Source organism: Acanthochromis polyacanthus, chromosome 19, assembly GCF_021347895.1.
Source record: "Acanthochromis polyacanthus isolate Apoly-LR-REF ecotype Palm Island chromosome 19, KAUST_Apoly_ChrSc, whole genome shotgun sequence".
In the NCBI taxonomy this organism is placed as follows: Eukaryota; Metazoa; Chordata; class Actinopteri; family Pomacentridae; genus Acanthochromis; species Acanthochromis polyacanthus.
Genome location: NC_067131.1, coordinates 31,852,594 through 31,875,476, shown reverse-complemented (window position 1 = coordinate 31,875,476; position 22,883 = coordinate 31,852,594). Strand labels below are relative to the sequence as shown.

The 22,883-nt window shown below is 46.1% G+C and overlaps 2 protein-coding genes across 3 annotated transcripts; one reads left to right on the top strand and one right to left on the bottom strand.

Moving 5' to 3' along the window:
• The first annotated feature begins 177 nt into the window (after positions 1-177).
• On the top strand, positions 178-2,267 carry LOC127531009 (probable inactive protein kinase DDB_G0270444). Its single transcript, XM_051939012.1, has 5 exons — positions 178-355; positions 392-847; positions 942-1,025; positions 1,061-1,241; positions 2,155-2,267. Exons 1-5 carry the CDS (start codon positions 206-208, stop codon positions 2,265-2,267), a joined length of 984 nt encoding a protein of 327 aa, XP_051794972.1. The 5' UTR covers positions 178-205.
• LOC110969706 (protein FAM13C-like) lies at positions 1,570-22,838 on the bottom strand. 2 transcript variants are annotated; one of them, XM_051939094.1, is made up of 11 exons: positions 21,992-22,824; positions 15,270-15,585; positions 12,862-13,003; positions 11,787-11,868; positions 11,376-11,436; positions 9,566-9,686; positions 9,369-9,452; positions 7,371-7,466; positions 6,359-6,558; positions 2,490-2,590; positions 1,570-2,407 (listed from the first exon to the last, which is right to left on the bottom strand). In XM_051939094.1, the coding sequence occupies exons 1-11, from the start codon at positions 22,203-22,205 to the stop codon at positions 2,283-2,285; spliced, it is 1,542 nt and encodes a 513-aa protein (XP_051795054.1). In that variant the 5' UTR covers positions 22,206-22,824; the 3' UTR covers positions 1,570-2,282. The 2 variants fall into 2 exon arrangements, with proteins under 2 accessions (XP_051795054.1, XP_051795055.1); XM_051939095.1 differs by lacking the exons at positions 1,570-2,407; positions 2,490-2,590; positions 6,359-6,558; positions 7,371-7,466 and adding an exon at positions 7,582-8,721 and having other exon boundaries at positions 21,992-22,838.
• Between the last annotated feature and the right edge of the window lie 45 nt (positions 22,839-22,883).

Here is a 22,883-nt window from a genome sequence, read left to right as displayed (position 1 = left end):
CTTCCAATCCGTAGGAACCGGGGTCTGTTGGTGTAGTTCTCAAGGTGGACCTCAGACCAGATGTCTGCTAGAACCGGAAGCAACAGCCTTCGTATGGATCAGAGGAAACAGAAAATATCCAGGGAGGAATCCATTAAACTTCACAACACAGAAACAGGATTTATGTTCACAGCAGAGTTCAGTTTCAGGCTGAAGACGAGGAAACATGGAGGTCCAGGTTCAGGAGGAGGTCCAGGTTCAGGAGGAGGTCCGGGTTCAGGAGGAGGTCCGGGTTCAGGAGGAGGTCCGGGTTCAGGAGGAGGTCCAGGATCAGGAGGAGGTCCGGGTTCAGGAGGAGGTCCACGTTCAGGAGGAGGTCCACGTTCAGGAGGCGATCCGGGTTCAGGAGGAGGTCCACGTTCAGGAGGAGGTCCACGTTCAGGAGGAGGTCCACGTTCAGGAGGAGGTCCAGGTTCAGGAGGCGATCCGGGTTCAGGAGGAGGTCCACGTTCAGGAGGAGGTCCACGTTCAGGAGGAGGTCCAGGTTCAGGAGGAGGTCCACGTTCAGGAGGAGGTCCACGTTCAGGAGGAGGTCCACGTTCAGGAGGAGGTCCAGGTTCAGGAGGAGGTCCACGTTCAGGAGGAGGTCCACGTTCAGGAGGAGGTCCGGGTTCAGGAGGAGGTCCGGGTTCAGGAGGAGGTCCACGTTCTGGAGGAGGTCCACGTTCAGGAGGAGGTCCAGGTTCAGGAGGAGGTCCACGTTCAGGAGGAGGTCCACGTTCAGGAGGAGGTCCGGGTTCAGGAGGAGGTCCGGGTTCAGGAGGAGGTCCACGTTCAGGAGGAGGTCCAGGTTCAGGAGGAGGTCCAGGTTCAGGAGGCGATCCGGGGTTCAGGAGGAGGTCCACGTTCAGGAGGAGGTCCACGTTCAGGAGGAGGTCCAGGTTCAGGAGGAGGAGGTCCAGGTTCAGGAGGAGGTCCACGTTCAGGAGGAGGTCCAGGTTCAGGAGGAGGTCCAGGTTCAGGAGGAGGTCCACGTTCAGGAGGAGGTCCACGTCAGGAGGAGGTCCACGTTCAGGAGGAGGTCCGGGTTCAGGAGGAGGTCCGGGTTCAGGAGGAGGTCCGGGTTCAGGAGGAGCTTCAGCTGTGCAGGACTTCAGACACCAAACATTCCTCACAGATAAAACGCTTGTTGTGGACGTCGTTGCAGGCTGGATTACAGAAACGTTACATGGACGTTATATCAATGTTACATCATGCTTCAGGTCAGAGTTGTTAGTTGGTCGACTGTTAAAGACTTCAAGCCCTTTTTAAGATTTCTCACTCAGACATTCAGTGGAGAGAAGTCACAGGTTGAGCCTCTAAAACCCTCGACTGCATATTAACGATAGACTCTGGATAAAAATAAACGCTCTGATATGAAGACGGATCATCAGCAGAACCTCCAAAACCCACCCAGCTGAAAGATTACTTGTGACCAAACCGACCAGGTTCAGAGATTTAAAGCCTCAACAGGGTCGCACCTTTTACTGCTGGTTATTGTCTAAAAACCACAACATGTTTGATTTTACAGAATGAGACGTTGAATCTGAGTCTTATTTTAAAGTATTTTAGACATTAACTCATAATAAGACAAACAGAGGTCTTCAGATGTAAACTTTCACCTTTTCTCATTTTACAATGATACAAACTCTCAATATCACACAACTTTAAAGAAATCATTTAGCTCAGATTGTTTTTAACTTCAACTTCTGACAGTTTTCTGATTCTATGAAGCCCAACAATTCAAATTTCAGCCTTTTTTACGGTTTAAGTTCAGTTTTTTTGCTCAAGAAGTAATTTTTACGGCTAAACAAAAGTTATATTTTCCTTTTAGTGAGTTTTTATTGATTCCCAATGAGAGTTTTTACATCTTTTCTCAGATCGTTTCTGCTTGTTGATCTCTTTATGATCGGTATTGATCTAAAGAAGCCAAACTGCAGTTTTTTTGTAGAATGAAACTTTCAGACTTGGTTCTGTTGGGTTCTGGAGGTTCGGTGTCTGGATACGATCAATGAAAACGTCCAAACTCTTCCCGTTCTCTTCTTTCTTCTCGACAGATTAAAGTGCATTCAGTTCAAACACAAAGTTAAAGTGGAACACGAGTTCACAACATTCAGGATCCGAGGCTTCCTGCAGATGGTGGAGGACGGATGGACGATGCTGGTCGTTTAATCAGCAGAACGAGTCGATTAACTCTGCTGGATGATTCAGAGGGACCACGTGAAGGTTTCTGCTGGTTAACGTCTTAGAACACATTCAGGTTCTCACATGGGTTTGGAAACGTCCTGTTTGCTGAGCAGAACTTCCAGAAGTCTCAGCTTGGCCTTTAGCTGCTTGTAGTCCTGGTACTCGTCCTTCATGGGACTGCGGTCTTCTTTCTGGCAGATTCCTGGAGGGACACATGTGAAGATGAGTTCAACATTCACTGAAACATGTTTTAAACAGCTTTAGCGATGCTAACTGGTCTTACCTCCCGGTCTGTCGGTAGAACTCGTCCTCAAACTCCCTCAGAACTTTACGTCTCGTCTTCTTCTCTGCTCTGGTTTCCCGAAGACAGTCGAGCAGCTGAGACCTGAAAGGAAACATCAGAAGAGCTTCAATCGGCAGTCATGGTGATATTAAAACCACAGAACGATCAGTGGAGCATCCAGAAAGAGCTCAGCTTCTGAAGCATTACTGTGATACTTAGATGAAAAATATTCTATAAAGACTTAGACTTAGACTTTCCTTATTGTCATTGCACAAAAAACACAGCAGTGAAATTTTGGCAACGAAATGTCGTTGCTTGGCTTCAGTATTACAACATGTTAACATTGAAATACAAGAGCTAAATATTAAGCTAAATATTATAAATACAAGAGCTAAATATTATAATATAGAAACTAAATATTATCTTTGAGTGCAATAGAAAAATAAATAAACAGGATGTAAACAACAGAACAAATAGTGCAAAATAGAATAATCAGTATTTAAACAGTATAAACATTGCAGCGCAAAAAACAAAATAACCAGTATAAAACTGTATAAACAGAAACATTGTAGCAGCTGGGGGGGTTATTGCACAAATAGGTTGGTAATTTATTATTAAATATTGTCCATATGAAAAAGGGCACTGATAAGAGGTTGTCCATCAGGAAGATATTCCGATATTGTCCGTGGGGTGTGTGGTCGGGGGTTATTTGGCATTTAGCAGTCTGATGGCCAGGGGGAAGTAACTGTTTCTGAGTCTGGCTGTTTTGCAGCGGATGCAGCGAATACAAGACGCCAGGCGGGAGAACAGTCCATGCTGGGGGTGGGTGGGGTCAGAGAGGATCCGGTGGGCTCTGGATAGACAGCGGCTTTCTGCTGTGTCCTGGATGGTGGGGGGTGAGGTCCGATGATCTTCTCCACTGTCCTCACCACTCTCTGCAGAGACTTCCAGTCTGAGGGCCCTGCAGCTCCCAGACCAGACGGAGATGCAGCTGGTCAGCAGGCTCTCGATGGTCCCTCTGTAGAAGGTGGTTAGGATGGGAGGGGGAAGGAGGCTCTTTTCATCCACCGCAGGAAGTGCAGGCGCTGCTGTGCCTTCTTCACCAGGAAGGTGGTGTGGAGTGACCAGCCGAGGTTGTCAGTGATATGCACCCTGAGGTACTTGGTGTGTGCTCACGACTTCCACAGTTGTGTCGTTGATGCGGAGGGGTGTGTGGCTGGGTCTGGATTTCCTGAAGTCCACGATGATCTCCTTAGTTTGTCGACATTCAGGACCAGCTTGTTCACCTTACACCAGTCCACAAGATGTTGCACTTCCTCCCTGTAGGCCTGTTCGTTGTTGTCCTGAATGAGGCCCACAACTGTTGTGTCGTCCGCATACTTCAGGATGTGATTGCTGCTGTACCTGGGGCGACAGTCGTGGGTCATCAGGGTGAACAGCAGAGGGCTCAGGACACATCCCTGGGGGGAGCCGGTGTTCAGGGAGATGACACTGGATGTATTGTTACCCACTCTGACAGACTGGGTTCTGTCGGTGAGGAAGTCCAGCAGTCAGTTGCACAGGGAGGTTTTTAGACCCAGGGGCTCCAATTTGCATACCAGGTCCTGGGGGATGATCGTATTGAATGCTGAGCTGAAGTCCAGGAACAGCATCCGTACGTGGGTGTTCTTCTCCTCTAGGTGCACCAGGCTCAGGTGGAGAGCAGTGGAGATGACATCCTCAATGGAGCGGTTTGGCTGGTATGCAAACTGGAACGTGTCAAATGATGGGGGAGTATGGATGTGATGTGGTCCTTAACCACCCTCTTGAAGCACTTCATGATGGTAGATGTAAGTGCAATGGGGCGAAAGTCGTTTTAGCATGTGATGGCTGGTTTCTTGGGAACTGGAATTATTGTGGCTGACTTGAAACATGGGGGGATGACAGCCTGGTTAAGTGAGATGTTAAAGATGTTTGTGAGTACATGGGCCAGCTGGTCTGCACATTCCTTGATCAGCTGTCCTGGAATGTTGTCGGGGCCTGCAGCTTTCCGTGCGTTGACCTTCCTCAGGGCTCTCCACACTGCAGTGGTTTCGAGCCTGAGTGCCTGTTCGTCGGGGTGGGGGGTAGCCTTCCTCACAGGGTTGTTGTTCAGAGCTTCAAACCTTCCAAAGAAGTTATTTAGCTCATTGAGGAAGCCGATATCATCCTGACAGGGTGTGGATGTGGCTTTATAGTCAGTGACAGTCTGGATGCCCTGCCACAGTTGTCTGGTGTTGCTGGGGTCCTGAAAGAAGCCTTGGACCTTCTGACTGTGGGTGCGCTTTGCTACTCTGGCACGGTTCAGATTTGCCCTCGCTGATCTGAGTGCCGTCGCATCACCAAATTTGAACGCTTCACACACTTCCTTAGTCATCCAAGGTTTCTGGTTGGCCCGTGTGATGATGGTCTTGATGACTGTAACCCCCTCCATGCACCACTGTATGTAGTCTGTCACAGATGCAGCGTACTCTCCCACGTTGGTGTGTTGATTGTCTGTTGCAGCCTCTCTAAACATGTTCCATTCAGTGCACTCAAAACAGTCTTGCAGTGCAGACATGGCTCCCTCAGGCCACACTCTCACCTTCTTCACAGCAGGCTTTTCTCTGGTGAGCAAGGGCTGGTATGCAGGAATTAGCATAACAGAGAGGTGGTCTGAGGATCCAAGGTGGGGGCGAGGGGCTGCTCTGAATGTCTTCTTGATGTTTGTGTAAACCAAGTCCAGTGTATTCTCCCCTCTAGTAGCAAAATCCACATGCTGGTAAAAATTCGGAAGCACAGTCTTCATGTTGGTGTGGTTAAAGTCCCCAGCAACAATAAAAACGCCCTCCGGGTGTGTGGATTGCATGTCGCTGATGGCATGGTGGAGAACACTCAGGGCTTGTTTACAGTTAGAGCTGGGTGGGATGTAAACAGCAACAATGGTGACGCTGGTGAATTCCTGGGGCAGGTAGAAGGGTCTGCATCTCACAATCATAAACTCTATGTCCACACAGCAATGACTGGAGACCAGAGTAGCGTTGTTACACCAGCTGTTGTTAGTGTAGATGCAAACACCACCACCCCGGGTTTTACCTGTGAGAGCATGGCTCCTATCGGACCTGAATGTTGTTAGTCCATCCAGGCTAATGGCGGTGTCCGGGACAGAAGAGTTGAGCCACGTCTCGGTAAGTATGAGGATGCAGCAGTTTCTAGTCTCCCGTTTGGTGTTTAAGTCCAGCTTCAGGTAGTCCAGTTTGTTTTCCAGGGAGCGTACATTGGCGAGCAGGACTGATGGAAGCGGCGGTCAGAACGGATTAGCTTTTAGCTTAGCTGTAAGTCCACCGCGATAGCCGCGCTTCCGCTTCCTCTCGCATTGCCTCCGATGTCTCCGGGGTCGGCCTCTGCTGGGGGAGACTCCACTGCTCTGTAGGCCGCTGGATCTGACTGACGTAGCAGACCGAAGTTGTGTAGAGCAGTCCGCGTCTCCGGCCTTACAGGATCCAGGTTGCTAGATTTACTCAAACTAATGATAACCTGCCGGTCATGTACTATTCTTGCACCGTTACACTGAACTCTTGATGCTAAAGGCAATGGTCCAGAAGGCACTGGTCCAGATGGCAAAATAACTGATAAAGTGGCTGTGTAGCCGGGAGCCGCAGCAGCCGCAGCCGGACAGGGCGCCGCCATAACCATGGAACATACCTTGAAAATACCTCAAAGTAACAGTTTCATAAAAAGGACAATAATTTTAACAACTAGTTTGGCAGCTGGAGGACATTGGCAGAACGTGGGAGGACATTGGAGGAAGTGGGAGGACGTTGGAGGACGTTGGGAGGACATTGGAGGAAGTGGGAGGACATTGGGACTCACCTGGAGGCTTCGTGGAGGTTGGCCGTGGTCAGAGCCGCCTGCTGACGAACAGCTTTCACCTCATCTATTGGAGACACGAACGCCGGGTCGCTGTCTCGGTCGCTGTCCTCCTCGCCGGCCGCCAATCGAGTCGCTCTACGAGGAGGCGGGACAGGAAGTTCATCGGCCGCCGAGTCGTCGTCAGAGCCGTCCTCTTCCTCCTGAGGCACAAAAACAACGATTTTAATCATCTGCTCAGTTTCTAATGAAACCTCTATTTGTCTCACGTTTCCTCACTGTGGACTCATGACTTTCCATGACATACTACACTGTGATCTTTTCATGTTTTTTACGACATACTATGACTATATTTAAAGACATACTGTACTATGACTTTTTTCACAGTCTTATGGCATATGTTTAGGAGCAAGGATGACTGCTTTCCTTTTATTAATTTCTGTTTTTCTTGACTTAACCCCATCTAGTGTCTGAAGGATGGAGATAAAAGCCAGAGAGACTACCAGGAAGGTGTGGTCTACCACACAGAGAGTCTTTAGACCCATTCATCCTCAGCTTGTCTTTACCATCCTCAGCCTGTTTGTTTCTAAATTTATAAGAAATTGAAGTTACAATGAAGAGTGCCTTATTTTTATTTACAGACTGGTTGTTTTGTGTCTCAGTTGTTATTTTATGTCTTGTTTGTGTTTTTTCATGGTGGTTTACTCATCCTGTAGATATTTTCTGTCTCTAGTCTTTCCTCTCTACTCTGCTCATCATCAGTAGAAAGATGTTCCACCATGCTGGGTGGATCTCCAACAACCTGCTCTCTCTGTTTCTGCTGCGTTTATTTGTTGGTTTCCCTCTCAGTCTCTATGGAAACACTGCCTGCAGTTCAACCCGAACCTGAGTCAGTCCTGGAGAATCAGCTGGAAGGAAGTGACCCAGACTCTGATCATGAAAAGAACTTTTCTCTGAGCTTGAGACAACCACACTGAGTTTCTGTAGTTTTCATCATACGGCTGTGTTTGCTTACGATGGTGCAGATGGTGGGACTGGAACACAGCAGGTGTTTGATCATCTGGTATCGATCATACAGAGGCTTCACCAGGGTCTTCTCCTGCTTTGTACCCTGAAAAACAAACACATTAAACATGTTTTAGCTGAAGGTGGAATTACGCCCCGTGAGCTACAGCGCCTCCAGATGGCTGGACACGGCAATAAAAACATCAAAAGTATTTGCTCACCTGCCTTGACTCTCATATGAACATCAGTGACATCCCATTCCTAATCCATAGGGTTCAATATGAAGTATGTCCACTCTTTGGAACTAGAACAGCTTCAACTCTTCTGGGAAGGCTGTCCACAAGGTTTAGGAGTGTGTTTATGGGAATTTTTGACAGTTCTTCCAGAAGCTCATTTGTGAGGTCACACACTGATGTAGGACCAGAAGGCCTGGCTCTCAGTCTCTGCTCTAATTCATCCCAAAGGTGTTCTATCGGGCTGAAGTCAGGACTCTGTGCAGGCCAGTCCAGTTCATCCACACCAGACTCTGTCATCCATGTCTTTATGGACCTTGCTTTGTTCTCTGGTGCACAGTCATGTAGGAAGAGGAAGGGGTCAGCTCCAAACTGTTCCTACAAATTTGGGACCATGGAACTGTCCAAAATGTCCTGGTATGCTGAAGCATTCAGAGTTCCTTTCACTGGAACTAAGGGGCCAAGCCCAGCTCCTGAAGAACAAGCCCACACCATAATCCCCCTCCACCAAACTTTACACTTGGTACAATGCAGTCCCACAAGTATGGTTCTCCTGGAAACCGCCAAACCCAGACTGGTCCATCAGATTGCCAGATGGAGAAGCGTGATTGGTCACTCCAGAGAAGGTGTCTCCACTGCTCTAGAGTCCAGTGGTGGCTGCTTTACACCACTGCATCCCACGCTTTGCATTGCACTTGGTGATGTACGGCTTGGATGCAGCTGCTCGGCCATGGAAACCCATTCCATGAAGCTCTCTGCTGAAGCTCTGTTCTTGAGCTAATCTGAAGGCCACATGAAGTCTGAAGGTCTGTAGCCACTGACTCCGCAGAAAGTTGGCCACCTCTTGGCACTATGCGCCTCAGCATCCACTGACCCGCTCCATCAGTTTACGTGGCCGACCACTTGGTGGCTGAGCTGCTGTCGTTCCCACACACTTCCACTTATAATACAGCTGACAGTTGACTGTGGAATATTTAGGAGTGAAGAAATGTCACGACTGGATTTGTTGCACAGGTGGCATCCTATCACAGTTCCACGCTGGAATTCACTGAGCTCCTGACAGCGACCCATTCTTTCACTGATGTTTGTAAAAGCAGTCTGCATGCCCAGGTGATTGATTTTATACACCTGTGAACATGGAAGTGATTGGAACACCTGATTCTGATTATGTGGATGGGTGAGCCAATACTTTTGACAGTATAGTGTAGCTGATGTGATGAAAACTGACTTCTGATACTGTAAAAAAATTGTAGTATAGCATGTTGTAAAAAAAAACAGTCAGTATAGTATGTTGCAAAATTACAAAAAAGTCATAGTATGGTACATCTTTAAAAAGTCGTAGTGTAGTTTGTCGTCAAAAAGTCATAGTATTGTATGTCGCAAAAAACATGAAAGTATAATATGTAGTAAAGAAGTCATAGCATAGTATGTCGGAAATTCTAAAAAAGTTGCTAAAAAGAGAATGAAGGAGTTATTTTAGAGTACATCGTAAACTACAAGATATGTTTTATAGTAACATGTCATCAAACCGTGAAGTGTATGGTTATAAACACATTAAAAAAATAGTCTTGTTATGGTATGGTGTAAAAGAAAAATCAGAAATGTCATCAGAAACGTTCCAGTATTGTCTGTACTTCAAATCTGTTCTTAAATAATGTAATTAGTGACTTCAGACAACATCCCTGCAGCTTTAACACTTCTGAACACACTGTGAGGTGTTTCTGGTTGAACTACTGCCCCTGCTGTTCCTGAACGCCTCATGTCTGACGACTCACCGGCCGGCCGTGAAGACTCTCAAAGTACAGCAGACACTTCTGCAGGGTGATCTTCTCCAGAACCATCTGGGCCTGGGTCATCTCCTGCAACAAACAGCAGCTCTGAACATGGAGGCCTCACCAGCTCTGAGCTAACGGCAGAACCAACATGCTAAAACCACGCGTGTTAAGGGACGGATTCAACGTCGCACACCGACCTTCATGTTGTCGGGGAGACCCAGAGCCTGTCGCTTCTCCCTCAGCCGTCTGAACAGAGACTCCACGGTTTCCTCCAGAGTCGGTTTGTGCTCTGATGCCCCCTGCAGACCAGAGTTGTACCTGCAGGACACAATCACACTGACTGTACAGCCCGGTCTCACGGGGATTCGTGAAACTGTCACGTCAGTTTTTGTTTCGGTTTCGTGCGCACCAACACGATGTCGTCATGTTTTTCGTGCCGCTCACCATGAGCGAAACCCGCTGTGGTAATCACATCTGAAAGTGGTTTATACCGGCGGATTCATGACGATTTAAGCTGTCCACAGGCGTTTGCGGCCGCCGCCGCGGCCGCTGTTGCAGCCGGATGTCTGGCGGCCGCAATGGCGGCCGCGGCAGCGGCCACAAACGCCGATGGACAGCTTAAATCGTCATGAATCCGCCGAATTTGCATAGGAGTTTAAAGAATGTCCGGCGGCCGCAGCGGCGGCCGCAAACACCAATGGACAACTTAGATCGTCATGAATCCGCTTTCAGATGTGATTACCACAGCGGGTTTTGCTCGTGGTGAGCGGCACGAAAAACATGACGACATCGTGTTGGTGCGCACGAAACCGAAACAAAAACTGACGTGACAGTTTCACGAATCCCCGTGAGACCGTGTTGGACTGTAACCAAACCTACCACCAAGCATGGAGGTGGCAGTATCATGCTTCTGGACTGGTTTCAGACTGGATGTTGGACTGGTTCTGCCCTTCCTTGGCACTGGTTTATGTTTGGTTGTGTTCTTGGTTCTCCTGGTTCTGGATGTGATTTAAAGTTGGTTTAGGATTTATTTTACTCTGGATCTGGTCCTGGATCTGGACTGGTTTCAGACTGTCTGGGGCAGGTCTTGGACTTTTTTTAAGGAGTAGTTTAGGTTTGGTTTTGGTTCCAATGTTTACTGATTTTAGATTTTTCACAACTGGTTTCAGACTGTATTCTGACTGGTTTTGAACATTTTTTGGACTGGTTCAGGATTGATTTTGATCCTGGTTTTAGACTTTTGAGGACTGATTTCAGACTGTCATGGTCCTTTTTTAACCTCAAGAACACCAAACCTACCACCAAGCATGGTGGTGGCAGCATAATGCTTTGTGGAACTGGAATTTTACACAAAGTAATGGAATAATGAAGAAGGAGGATGGAAACCTAAAACCATCAGCAGAAGGTTGATCTTGGACACAGTTGGATGTTTCAACCAGACAATGAGTCCAAACACACATCAGACGCGGTAAAGAAATGGTTCCATCAGGCTGGAATGAAGGTTCTAGACTGGTCTCCTCAAAGTCCTGACTTAGACCCATCAAGAACCTGAAGAACCAAGTCTGAAAGACCATTTGTAGTCTTTCTGACTCAGACTTGAGTCAGTTATAGTCTGATGATACCACCACCTCCATGCCTGACGGTAGGTTTAGTGTCCAGAGGAGTCAAAGATAAACCAGAAGATCGAAACCAGAAGAACCGAACGGAGGTGGAAATGGACAAATTTAACCAAATACGAACGTTTGTTTGTATATTTTGTCATATTTCCAGAAGAACTTTGACTAAATCTATGAAAGAACCAAAATTCATGATTGTCTTTGTGTTAAGTTTTGTTGACGACTGAAGATAAACCTTTCCACCAGAGGATGTAATTGATCGTGTTATGAACCTCCTCCATGTGTTCTGATGCTGCCTGTTGTCCTGCTGATATAACTTTAATAAATGTGAATATTAAACGTTGGATTGTGTGTCTACATGCAGTTAGTGTGTTGGACAGGTGAGTCTTACCTGCAGATGTTGGTGTTTTCTGACTCCTTCGACTCGAACACCGACTGCCGAAGTCTGAGCTCTGCAAAAACCACACACTCACAGATTAAACACAGTCCCACGTGTTCAATACAAAGACGAGCGTCCTGTTGCCTCCCGATGTTCTACCTGAACTCTGAGATTTGTGATATTAACGTATGATTTCCAGATGAAGCTAGGAATGTCTGATTCTTTCCCTGGTTGAGTATTTTCTGTTAACGGCTACAAAAAGATGCTGAATCAGTTCCTTCAGGCTGATGCTGAGTCTTTCAGAGCTCTGAGGAACGTTTACATCTTCTACTGATAAACTCCTGGGTTTTATTTCTCCGATTCATCGACTGATTGAAGAGTGGCAGCAATCAGAACACTCAGATGTTCTTCAGGTGTTCGTACCTTTGAGCTGCTTCCGAGCCTTGGCCAGTTCGCCCATCACTCTGACCATCTCTGGGTTGGAGTATTTATCGTTGTGTGATGGCTGAGACACAAAGAGGCAAACAGCATCAGAAACCCTGAAGAACAGAACCCTCCTCCTCAACACTCAGCATGGATTTAAATCTTTATTTACATAACGAGTCTGAAACATGACAGCAGAGAGAACCAGTGGAACATAAATCTGGCCTCTAGTCTATGAAAACCCAAACACAGATCTTCAGTTCCCAGAAACAACAGGAATGACCAAATAGGATCGTTTCAACCTTGTTAGTAAACCTTAGAACCACCTAAAGGTTCTATACAGTATACTTGCTAATCAACAGAACCATCCCACTGAAAGCACAGCTAGAACATCCTCAATGATCTCTTGTCAAGAACCGGGGGGGGTTGAACCTAAAGTGCAGGCACATACAGGAGGCAGACTGATTTTCTAAACAAAGATTTATTTCACTCAAAACAAAGAAGAGCCAAAGCACTGGGAAAACTACCCCGGGAAACCAAAGTCTATTCAGAAATTAACTGATTTAATGAAGACCAAATGGAACTCAGCGGAGCAGAGTGTGGCTGGCATGGAGCCGGCAGAGACAATGATCCTGTGGGGAGTGACGGGGTGAGCCAGGCTTCAACTGCTGCTGATTAATGATCAGACACGGCTGCACTTCTTCAGCAGCCGTGTCTGATCAGACCAGGCTGTCAGCTGGTCCCAGACACAGCACAGAGGAGGGAGAGGCCATGACACCTCTACAACCTCATCAATCATCTCTAGAAGGAACCTCATAACTAAGTACTCTAAAGCCTCCCCAGTTCCTGCCAGAACCAATGAAATATTATCTTAAAATGACGTAATAACCGCTACCTGCTGTGGTTCTGCAATGAATCACATCATCTTCTGAACCTCCTCCTGCTGTTGTCACAGTTCTCAACTTAAATATTTGACGTCACATCGTTCTAGAGCTGAAGATCACAGCTGTGAGATGTTTGTAAAATAAACCAGAACCAGCAGCTTTATCAAGACTGCAGCCGGTTCTGGACTCACCTTGTAGTTCATCTCCATCTCAAACTGGTCCTCAAACCTTCGGACCTTCTTCTTCAGGGTCTGGATGTGTCGGGTCAGGAAGGGGATGGAGGGGGGACACTGGTCCTCCGGTTCCTTGGTCCGGTCCGCCCGACCACGACACCTGGACAGACAGGTGAGGTTCTGATTGAGCCCTAAAGGTTCTACTGAGGTCACAGCTTCTGTGTATAAACAGGACTTTAACGGTGAACAGACAGACAGGAAGTAGACGGTTCTGTTCTTCAGACAACAAAGAGAACAGAGAGGAAGCAGAGCAACACAGAGAACCGGGTCATAAACTGTGTTCTGCTCTGGGCTGTGGGTCACAAACACAAGAACAACAAGGAGGAATATAGAAGACGCTCTAATGCAGCGTAAAGATCTGGGTCAAACAGAAACCACAAGAACCACAGTAGTGTCTGAGAACAAGCAGCAGGAGAACCCGGTTAGTCAGCACACTGACACCAGAACTAACAGCACCACATCTTGAACCACACCAGAACAAATGGTACCGCATCTAAAACTACAGTACCAGATCTGGAAAAAACCCCGGAACAAACAGTACCAGATTCAGAACCACTCCAGAACAAAGTGTCCCACATTCAGAACTGCACTAAAACTAAGAGTCCCAAAGATAGAACTCCACCAGAACTAAGGCTCTCAAAACTACAAATACATTAGAATTACAAAGTCCTACATTTAGAACCACCACTGGACCTAAGAGTCCCAAATCTAGAACCAGATTAGGCTCAATATGTGCCAAATGTAGATGTACATCAGGACCATTAAGTCCTAAATCTAGAACCACACTGGAACTAAAAGTCCCAAATCCAGACCCAGACCAGGACCAACACGAACCAAATCCAGACACATGTCAAAGCGAGCAAGTCCTAAGTCAAGACCTGCTTCAGGACTGAAATCACAAATCTAGAACCATGGCAGGACCAACAAGTCCCCAGGTCGAGTTTCAAGTAAAGAGCAAATGATTGCAAAACTGAAAAGTTCCACTGAAGTCTCAAATCAGACCAATAAACAGGTAAACACGTAAACAGACCAGTAAACAGACCAGTAAACAGACCAGTAAACAGGTAAACAGACCAGTAAACAGACCAGTAAACAGGTAAACAGACCAATAAACAGGTAAACACGTAAACAGACCAGTAAACAGGTAAACAGACCAGTAAACAGGTAAACACGTAAACAGACCAGTAAACAGGTAAACAGACCAATAAACAGGTAAACACGTAAACAGACCAGTAAACAGGTAAACAGACCAGTAAACAGGTAAACAGACCAGTAAACAGACCAGTAAACAGGTAAACAGACCAATAAACAGGTAAACACGTAAACAGACCAGTAAACAGGTAAACAGACCAGTAAACAGGTAAACAGACTAGTAAACAGACCAGTAAACAGATAAACAGACCAGTAAACAGATCAGTAAACAGGTAAACAGACTAGTAAACAGACCAGTAAACAGGTAAACAGACCAGTAGACAGACCAGTAAACAGGTGAACAGACCAGTAAACAGACCAGTAAACAGGTAAACAGACCAGTAAACAGGTAAACACATAAACAGACCAGTAAACAGGTAAACAGACCAGTAAACAGGTAAACAGACTAGTAAACACACCAGTAAACAGGTAAACAGACCAGTAAACAGACCAGTAAACAGACCAGTAAACAGGTAAACAGAACAGTAAACAGACCAGTAAACAGGTAAACAGACCAGTAAACAGACCAGTAAACAGGTAAACAGACCAATAAACAGGTAAACAGGTAAACAGACCAGTAAACAGGTAAACAGACCAGTAAACAGGTAAACAGACCAGTAAACAGACCAGTAAACAGACCAGTAAACAGGTAAACAGACCAGTAAACAGACCAGTAAACAGGTAAACAGACCAATAAACAGGTAAACAGGTAAACAGACCAGTAAACAGGTAAACAGAACAGTAAACAGACCAGTAAACAGGTAAACAGACCAGTAAACAGACCAGTAAACAGGTAAACAGACCAATAAACAGGTAAACAGGTCAGTAAACGGGTAAACAGACCAGTAAACAGACCAGTAAACAGGTAAACAGACCAGTAAACAGACCAGTAAACAGACCAGTAAACAGGTAAACAGACCAATAAACAGGTAAACAGGTAAACAGACCAGTAAACAGGTAAACAGACCAGTAAACAGGTAAACAGACCAGTAAACAGGTAAACAGGTAAACAGACCAGTAAACAGGTAAACAGACCAGTAAACAGACCAGTAAACAGGTAAACAGAACAGTAAACAGACCAGTAAACAGGTAAACAGACCAGTAAACAGGTAAACAGAACAGTAAACAGACCAGTAAACAGGTAAACAGACCAGTAAACAGGTAAACAGGCTCACAGCATGTACTGCTGGCTGCAGGGTGGTGACGGGGCCGAGTCGGGGTCGGAGTTGAACCTCAGGCTGTGGCTGGAGCATCGAGGGGAGGGCAGGGGGCTGGGACCTCCTGCCAGCAGCTGGAGGAGAGCTCCACCTCCATCTGGTCCTTCTCCTCCCCCGTCACCCCCGGGGCTGCCCCTCTGGGGGTACGAGGGCGAGTGGTGGGGGCTGGGAGGCAGCACTGAGTCGGGGGTGAGGGGCTGCTGTCCTGGCTGGATGGAGGTCAGCGGCTGGTGTCGAGGAGACTGAGGAGGTCTGGTCAGGACGGCGAGGAGCTCTGCAGACACAAAGACAAAATACAGTAAGCAGAGTTGGTTCTAACAGATGTTCTGTCTCCATCCAGCTGCTGCTGAATCCTGTCTCTAGCTGAAGGACAGAAACTGTTTCTTTCACAGAGAACGTCTGTTTGTGTTTCTGAGTCAAAGGACAGGAAGCAGAAAGACTTTAAATCTGAATGAATCACAGCGACAAAACTCACAAACTGCTCAACTGGAACAACCAAACACACACCTCTGTCACCGTGATGTTTTTATTAGAGGTTTGAGAACAAAGCGGTTGTGTCTGCTGCCTCAGTTCTCTGAAGAACAAGAACATCACAGAAATCCCTCTCAGTGTTCCTGCTGCTCGATGGAACAACCATCCATCCAAAGGTGTTCCTCCTTTGCTCTCTTTATGATGCTAGAAAGTATTAACAGTCTAAAATAACACATGTTCACCCACATAAAGAACCCCTGAAACCTCCTCCATTGCCACCAGAACCAACCAAAGCTCTTCAAGTCACCTCAGGGATCAGTGGAACTACTTTCAGGATCTCTAGAGCCTCCTTGGTTGCCACCAGAACCACAAAAACAGACACAAGGACCTCAGTGATGAACAACTGGACCATAAATGTAATTTGGAAAGTCTTCAGTGACCTCTAGAACCTCCTCAATCATCTCTAGAACAGCCTAAAGAACCTCCAGACCAGAGGTCGGCAACCCACAGCTCCGGAGCTGCATGAGGCTCTTTCATCCCTCTGTTGTGGCTCTCTGTAACTTTGGAAAATAAATCATCAGCAGGCTATTTAATTAAAATTTATTTTATTTTAGATTGTTAATTTTTAAAATTTAATTCTAAATTTGAAGATTATGGTGATCTTGTAACATTACAATAAAACGTCTTAATTTTTGTCTGTCAAAATATGCGTCCCAGCCGTCAATCTCCGACACTCACCGGCCTGCATGTATTCATTTGGAGTCCTGTTGATCTTTGGATCCCAGTGTTTGCTCTGCATTCATTCAGCAGTGACGGGCCTCCATTCCTACATCCTAGCTGTCGCTCCTTCAAATTTCTTTTTAAAAAAAAATTGTCACAAATACACCGCCGCCGCACGTCTCCACCTTCACAGCAGAGTCCTGCATTGTGTCGGGTACTCGTGAGTACTAAGGTAAACTACGGATAACTGTCTTGCTCAGTATCTACTCTTTGATATGTCGGGTTAATACGACGTTACTCGCGAGAGCACGGCTCGATGTCACGTCCAGCATCCAGGCAGCAGGTCAGAGAGTCAGAGGAGTGTCGTCTTGGAAAATAGGGCAGCGACTTACCGGAGAAAAGTTATTAGCTTAAGATAAATAGATTTTACAAGTTAAATAGACATTCGCAAAATATTGATTTCTCGCTAACATTATGTAACATATGAGGTCCAGGAGCAAAAATGACATTAACCAAGTAAGATACATATTAGTGGTAGGACACAATTAAAAAAATGAATCTATCTAATTTGAGGCTTTGTAATTAATTAATCACGACTGATTGACAAGGGCATAGAGGTAAAAAAGTGACATATGCAGTGTTGTCTTCATTTTAAACGCCAAAAGGATTTTGCGGCTCCCGGTGTTTTCTTTTCTGTGAGAAACGGGTCCAAATGGCTCTTTGAGTGTTAAAGGTTGCCGACCCCTGGTCTAGATCTTCCCAAGTTCTCCTTAGAACTATCTCAGAGACCTTTCAAACCTTCTCCCTCATTATTAGAAACACATAAGAGGCAACAAGAATCCCCTCTTCGGTGACAAATCAGTCAAAAATGCCTTTTGCAACATCCTGTAGAAACTCATCTCTAAAACATCTTAAAGAACCTTAAGAACTTCTCCATCACCTACCAGAACCACCCATAGGGCCACTCAAACCTCCTCACAGATGACTAGAATCACCTACAGGAGCACTAGAATGGCCTAAATGACCAAAAGAACCACCTAACGAACCTCCAGAATCTCCTCTTTTGCCATCAGAAAGACCTAAAGGACCACGTAGAACTCTTCAGTGACAACTAAGATAACCTAAAGAAACTCTGCAACCCTCTCCAGAAACTTATCAGGGACAACAGAACCACCAAAAGGCCTCTAGAATCTGGAAGAACATCCTGTTTGACTACAAAAACAACTGAAAACAGACCCTTGGAGCTGCTGAGAGTTCCCACATGAACAACCAACAGAACCACCTCAGTTACCAACAGAACCACCTCAGGTACCAACAGAACCACCTCAGGTACCAACAGAACCACCACAGGTACGAACAGAACCACCTCAGTTACAAACAGAACTACCACACGTACCAACGGAACCACCACAGATACCAACAGAACCACCTCAGTTACCAACAGAACCACCACAGGTACCAACAGAACCACCACAGATACCAACAGAACCACCTCAGTTACGAACAGAACTACCACAGGTACCAACGGAACCACCACAGGTACGAAAAGAACCACCTCAGGTACCAACAGAACCCCCTCAGCATCTCCACTGACAAACAGAACCTTTGCAACCAGGCCAGTGACCAAAGGAACCACTAAAAGGATACTTACATCTTTGATGATCTCTCGAACCAGTTATCTCTAAAACCTCCCCTAGAACGAGGTCCACTAGAACTTCCCCAATTACCATCAGAACCAACATGAGGCCCTGTAAAGATTCTTAAGAACTACTAGAACCATCTAAAACCCTAATACAGACCTTCACTTCCATCCATCCATCCATTCTCTATACACCGCTTTATCCTCACTAGGGTCATGGGGGGTGCTGGAGTCTATCCCAACTGACTCGGGTGAAGGCAGGGGACACCCTGGACAGGTCACCAGTCTGTCACAGGGCTACATATACAGACACACAATCACACTCACATTCACACCTACGGACAATTTAGAGTAACCAATTAACCTCAGCATGTTTTTGGACTGTGGGAGGAAGCCGGAGTACCCGGAGAAAAGCCACGCATGCACAGGGAGAACATGCAAACTCCATGCAGAAAGATCCCAGGCCGGGATTTGAACCGGGGATCTTCTTGCTGCAAGGCCAAAGTGCTAACCACTACTACACTGAGCAGCCCAGTACTGATACATGGATATACATACAGTATAAATATTCAAAATACTGTTTTATATGCTATCATAGTGTAGTATGAATATACTCACAAAGTGTATGCAGCTGTTCAAACGTAATGAAAACACTCTCATTGTACTCTGTATGTACTCTACCAGTCACCTTCTCATCCAGTGGATTTTATTTCATTATTTATACATTCTAGATTAATACTGAAGACATCAAAACTATGAAAGTATCCATATGGAGCTATGCTGTAAATAAAACTGTGTGAATCTTCAGTATTAATCTGAAATGTACAAAATAATACAAATAAATCAACAGCATTAAATGAGACCTCTGACTGGTAGAGTACTCATAGACACGCACTCTGTGTGCAGTAGGATAGATGCATTCTGACTTCCACGGCTCTGCTCACAGACTGTTTCCCTCCAGGAGGCTGTGGAGCACTGGAACCAGAACCAGAACCAGAACCAGAACCAGAACCAGAACCAGAACCAGAACCTCTAGTTATCCCTTTTCCCTCAGAACTCTATTTCAAGCGTAATATTAATCCCAGTGTTACGTTAAAATATTGTGTTCTTTTCCTCCCTTTTCCCATCATTCACATCTCACCATCTTATTTGTCTTAATGTGTGTTATTGTTGTTGTTATTGTTTAGTTTAGTTTAGTTTAATAAATGTACATAAATATAAGTTCAGTGCCTCAATTGTCTTGTTGTTCACATCTTGGTCCCTAACTTGTATAGATTCCAGCTACCTCAATTTTATACATAACCTTTCAAGCTAAATAATTCCCCTTAAAATTCCTGAAGCTCTTCTTGACAGCTATATAGTAATACGCTGCATTATTATATTTGTTTAGTCTAAATATTCGCTGGTCGAATATCAGGAAGACTATATAATAATTCTGCATAAAAACCTAACCCTACATTAATATTGGTGGAGAAATATTATTATAATCTTACAGTTAGAATTGGTGGAGAAACGATTTAACCCTTACAAACATATATTTAGAAATCCTACATAGAACAGCCTCTCTGACCTCTACAACCTCATCAGTCATGTGTAGAAGGAACTTTGGAACTAAGTACTTTAACGTCTGCCCAGTTCCCACCAGGACCACTGAATTATCTTAAAATGACCTAATAACCACTAGAACCATGTTGTAAGAAATCACTGGTCAATAGAACTATGAGAAACACTTCTAGAACCAACTATTTTCTTATTACCACCACTAAAGAATCATTTAAAGTTTCGTAATAACCAGTAAGACCTCCGAAAAGTCTCACTGAGCAACAGAACTGCTAAAATAATATAAAATAAATGTGTACATATATATATATATATATATATATATATATATATATATATATATATAGTTTTTTTTTAACTCGTGAAATTGTTTTTTTTTCCAGAATAATTTTTTTTCGTTTTGTTTTCTTTCTCTATCTGATGGCGAGCTTTCAGAGGTTTCAGTCATAATGTGCACCAACTAGTGTATGTTCTGGTTGACAGTAAAGTGGCGATTCTATTCTGTTCTATTCTGTTCTATTAGGTCCTCTAGACTCTATCCACCACATAAAGGATCATTTAAACCTCCTTAATAACCACCTAAACAATCACATAGTCCAACATAATGTCTGTGACCAACGGACTCATGAAAAGACCAACAGAGAACCCTTAGTCTTCATCAGAACCACCTAAAGGATCGTTTAAACCTTGTAGAACTGTAAGTCCAATAGAACTGCCCCACTGGCTGACAGAACCATCAGAAAGACCTCTAGAAACTCTTCAGCTCTCATCAGAACCACCTAAATGATCGTTTACACCTTGTTAAGAAGCACTAGAACCTTTAGAACCTCGTCTGAGACCAAAATAAAAACACCTAAAGGCCACAAGATCCTCTTAGATGACCAGAACCACAACATAAAACTGAAGGTATCGATTCTAAAAAGATCCAGTTTGTTGATGAAGAGACGTTTGGTTCCATCTACTGGAGCTGGAACGGTCGAGGGTTCTGCTGGGATTTATTGGTTCTGCAGCAGCTCCAGAGAGAACCTGGCGCCATGACGGAGGTCTGGAACTGAATCAGAGTCAGTGTGTCTCACGTGCTGCAGGCGCTTTTTAATCCCGAACGTGGTTCTAAAAATAGCAGAACGTTGGGGGAACAGAGAGGCGGGCTGCTGCAGAAACAAACAGCCTCACCAGAAACACGATCCCCACAGAACGTCTAGAACAAGGAGATAGAACCGAGTATGGAGGGGAAGCAGCTGCACGTTTGGTCCTGAAAAGCAACAACTCAATCAACACAACTTTAAAGTTCCTGTGTGAAGGAACTTCAACGTTAGTGTTGGGTTGATTCAAGCGTCACACACGAACCTACAACATCTAACACCTGAGACTGAAAGGAAGTTCATGTACGACAAGAACACCAAAAACATGTTGATAAAGTAAGAACAGAAGACAGACAGGGGGACATACAGGAGGACAGACAGACAGGAGGACAGACAGGAGGACATACATACAGGAGGACATACAGGAGGACAGACATACAGGAGGACAGACAGACAGGAGGACAGATAGACAGGAGGACAGATAGACAGGAGGACAGACATACAAGTGGACAGACATACAGGAGGACATACAGGAGGACAGACAGACAGGAGGACAGACAGACAGGTGGACAGATAGACAGGAGGACAGACAGGTCCCTCTCAACCCCCCCGGCCAGCAGGCAGATGGGTCCCCCTATATAGAGCCGGGTTCTGCTCGAGGTTTCTTCCCTGTTAAAAAGGTGTTTTCCTGCCACTGTCTCCTTTGGGCTTGCTCTGGGGGTCAGGCATTTGGGTTCTGTAAAGCGTCTTGAGACGATTTGACTGTAATTGACGCTATATAAATAAAATTGAATTGAATTGAATTGAACAGGAGGACATACATACAGGAGGACATACAGGAGGACATACATACAGGAGGACATACAGGAGGACATACATACAGGAGGACAGACATACAGGAGGACATACAGGAGGACAGACATACAGGAGGACAGACATACAGGAGGACAGACAGACAGGTGGACAGACATACAGGAGGACAGACAGACAGGTGGACAGACATACAGGTGGACAGACAGACAGGTGGACAGACATACAGGTGGACAGACAGACAGGTGGACAGACAGACAGGTGGACAGACATACAGGTGGACAGACAGACAGGTGGACAGACATACAGGTGGACAGACAGACAGGTGGACAGACATACAGGTGGACAGACAGACAGGTGGACAGACATACAGGTGGACAGACAGACAGGTGAGGTACCTGGAGGACTGTTCTCATCTGAAGGAACGCTGTGACACTGAACCAGCGTCTTTCCGTCTTTCCCTCCCAGCTCCGGTGGGACTCCGGGACTCTTCTGCTCCTTGCTGCCCAGGGCAGGAGGGCTGTCCTCTGGGGACGGACCCAGCGAGGGCCCCCCCTCCACCTCCAGCGCCTGGAGCTTCAGCAGTGAACTCTGCAGGCAGAAGCAGAACATGCCAGAGATTAGCCAGGTCCCAGCAGGCGTGTGTCCAAACTGTCCAGCCTCTGGGATGCTCTGTCACAGATCCAGGTATTAGCCGGGTCCCAGCCTCTGAAGCATCACATTAGGAGGTGTGGCACCGAGTGGGCTGCTAGGATACGCTCAGGACGTAGTCTCCTCCCACAAACCAAGGAATGAGTCAGTCAGCCTCCAGTCCATGAATTAGTCTGGTCACATCCAGAGAAACAAGCCTCTGTTCAGCGGATTTCTCCAAAGATTAGTCAGGGCTGCTCCACAGGCAGCTCAGGAAAAATGCGTCTCCTTTCCTGTCAGCGTGGTGCTCCAGCAGTTAGTCTGACCCAGTGATGGTGGGGGTGTCAGGAATTAGCCTGGTCCGCTGCTCTGAGCTCAGCAGCTGGAGACGTTTTGAATCCCGTCGTTCTGCACGTTCCCTGATGATGATGATGATGATGATGATGCTGCATCCTTCCCCCTCCCCTCACTGCCTCTCACCACTACCTGCCCCCCCTCCCCCACTGGATTACTCATCCTCCGGCTGGTGAGGAAGAGGAGGATGAGGAGGAGGATGAAGAGCTGCTGGTGGAGAGACATCAGAACACATGAGGACGGCTCTCTCTCTCTCCTCCTGGTCGTGAGGATTTTCCCGCATCAGTGGGGGAGGGGCTAGTTGCT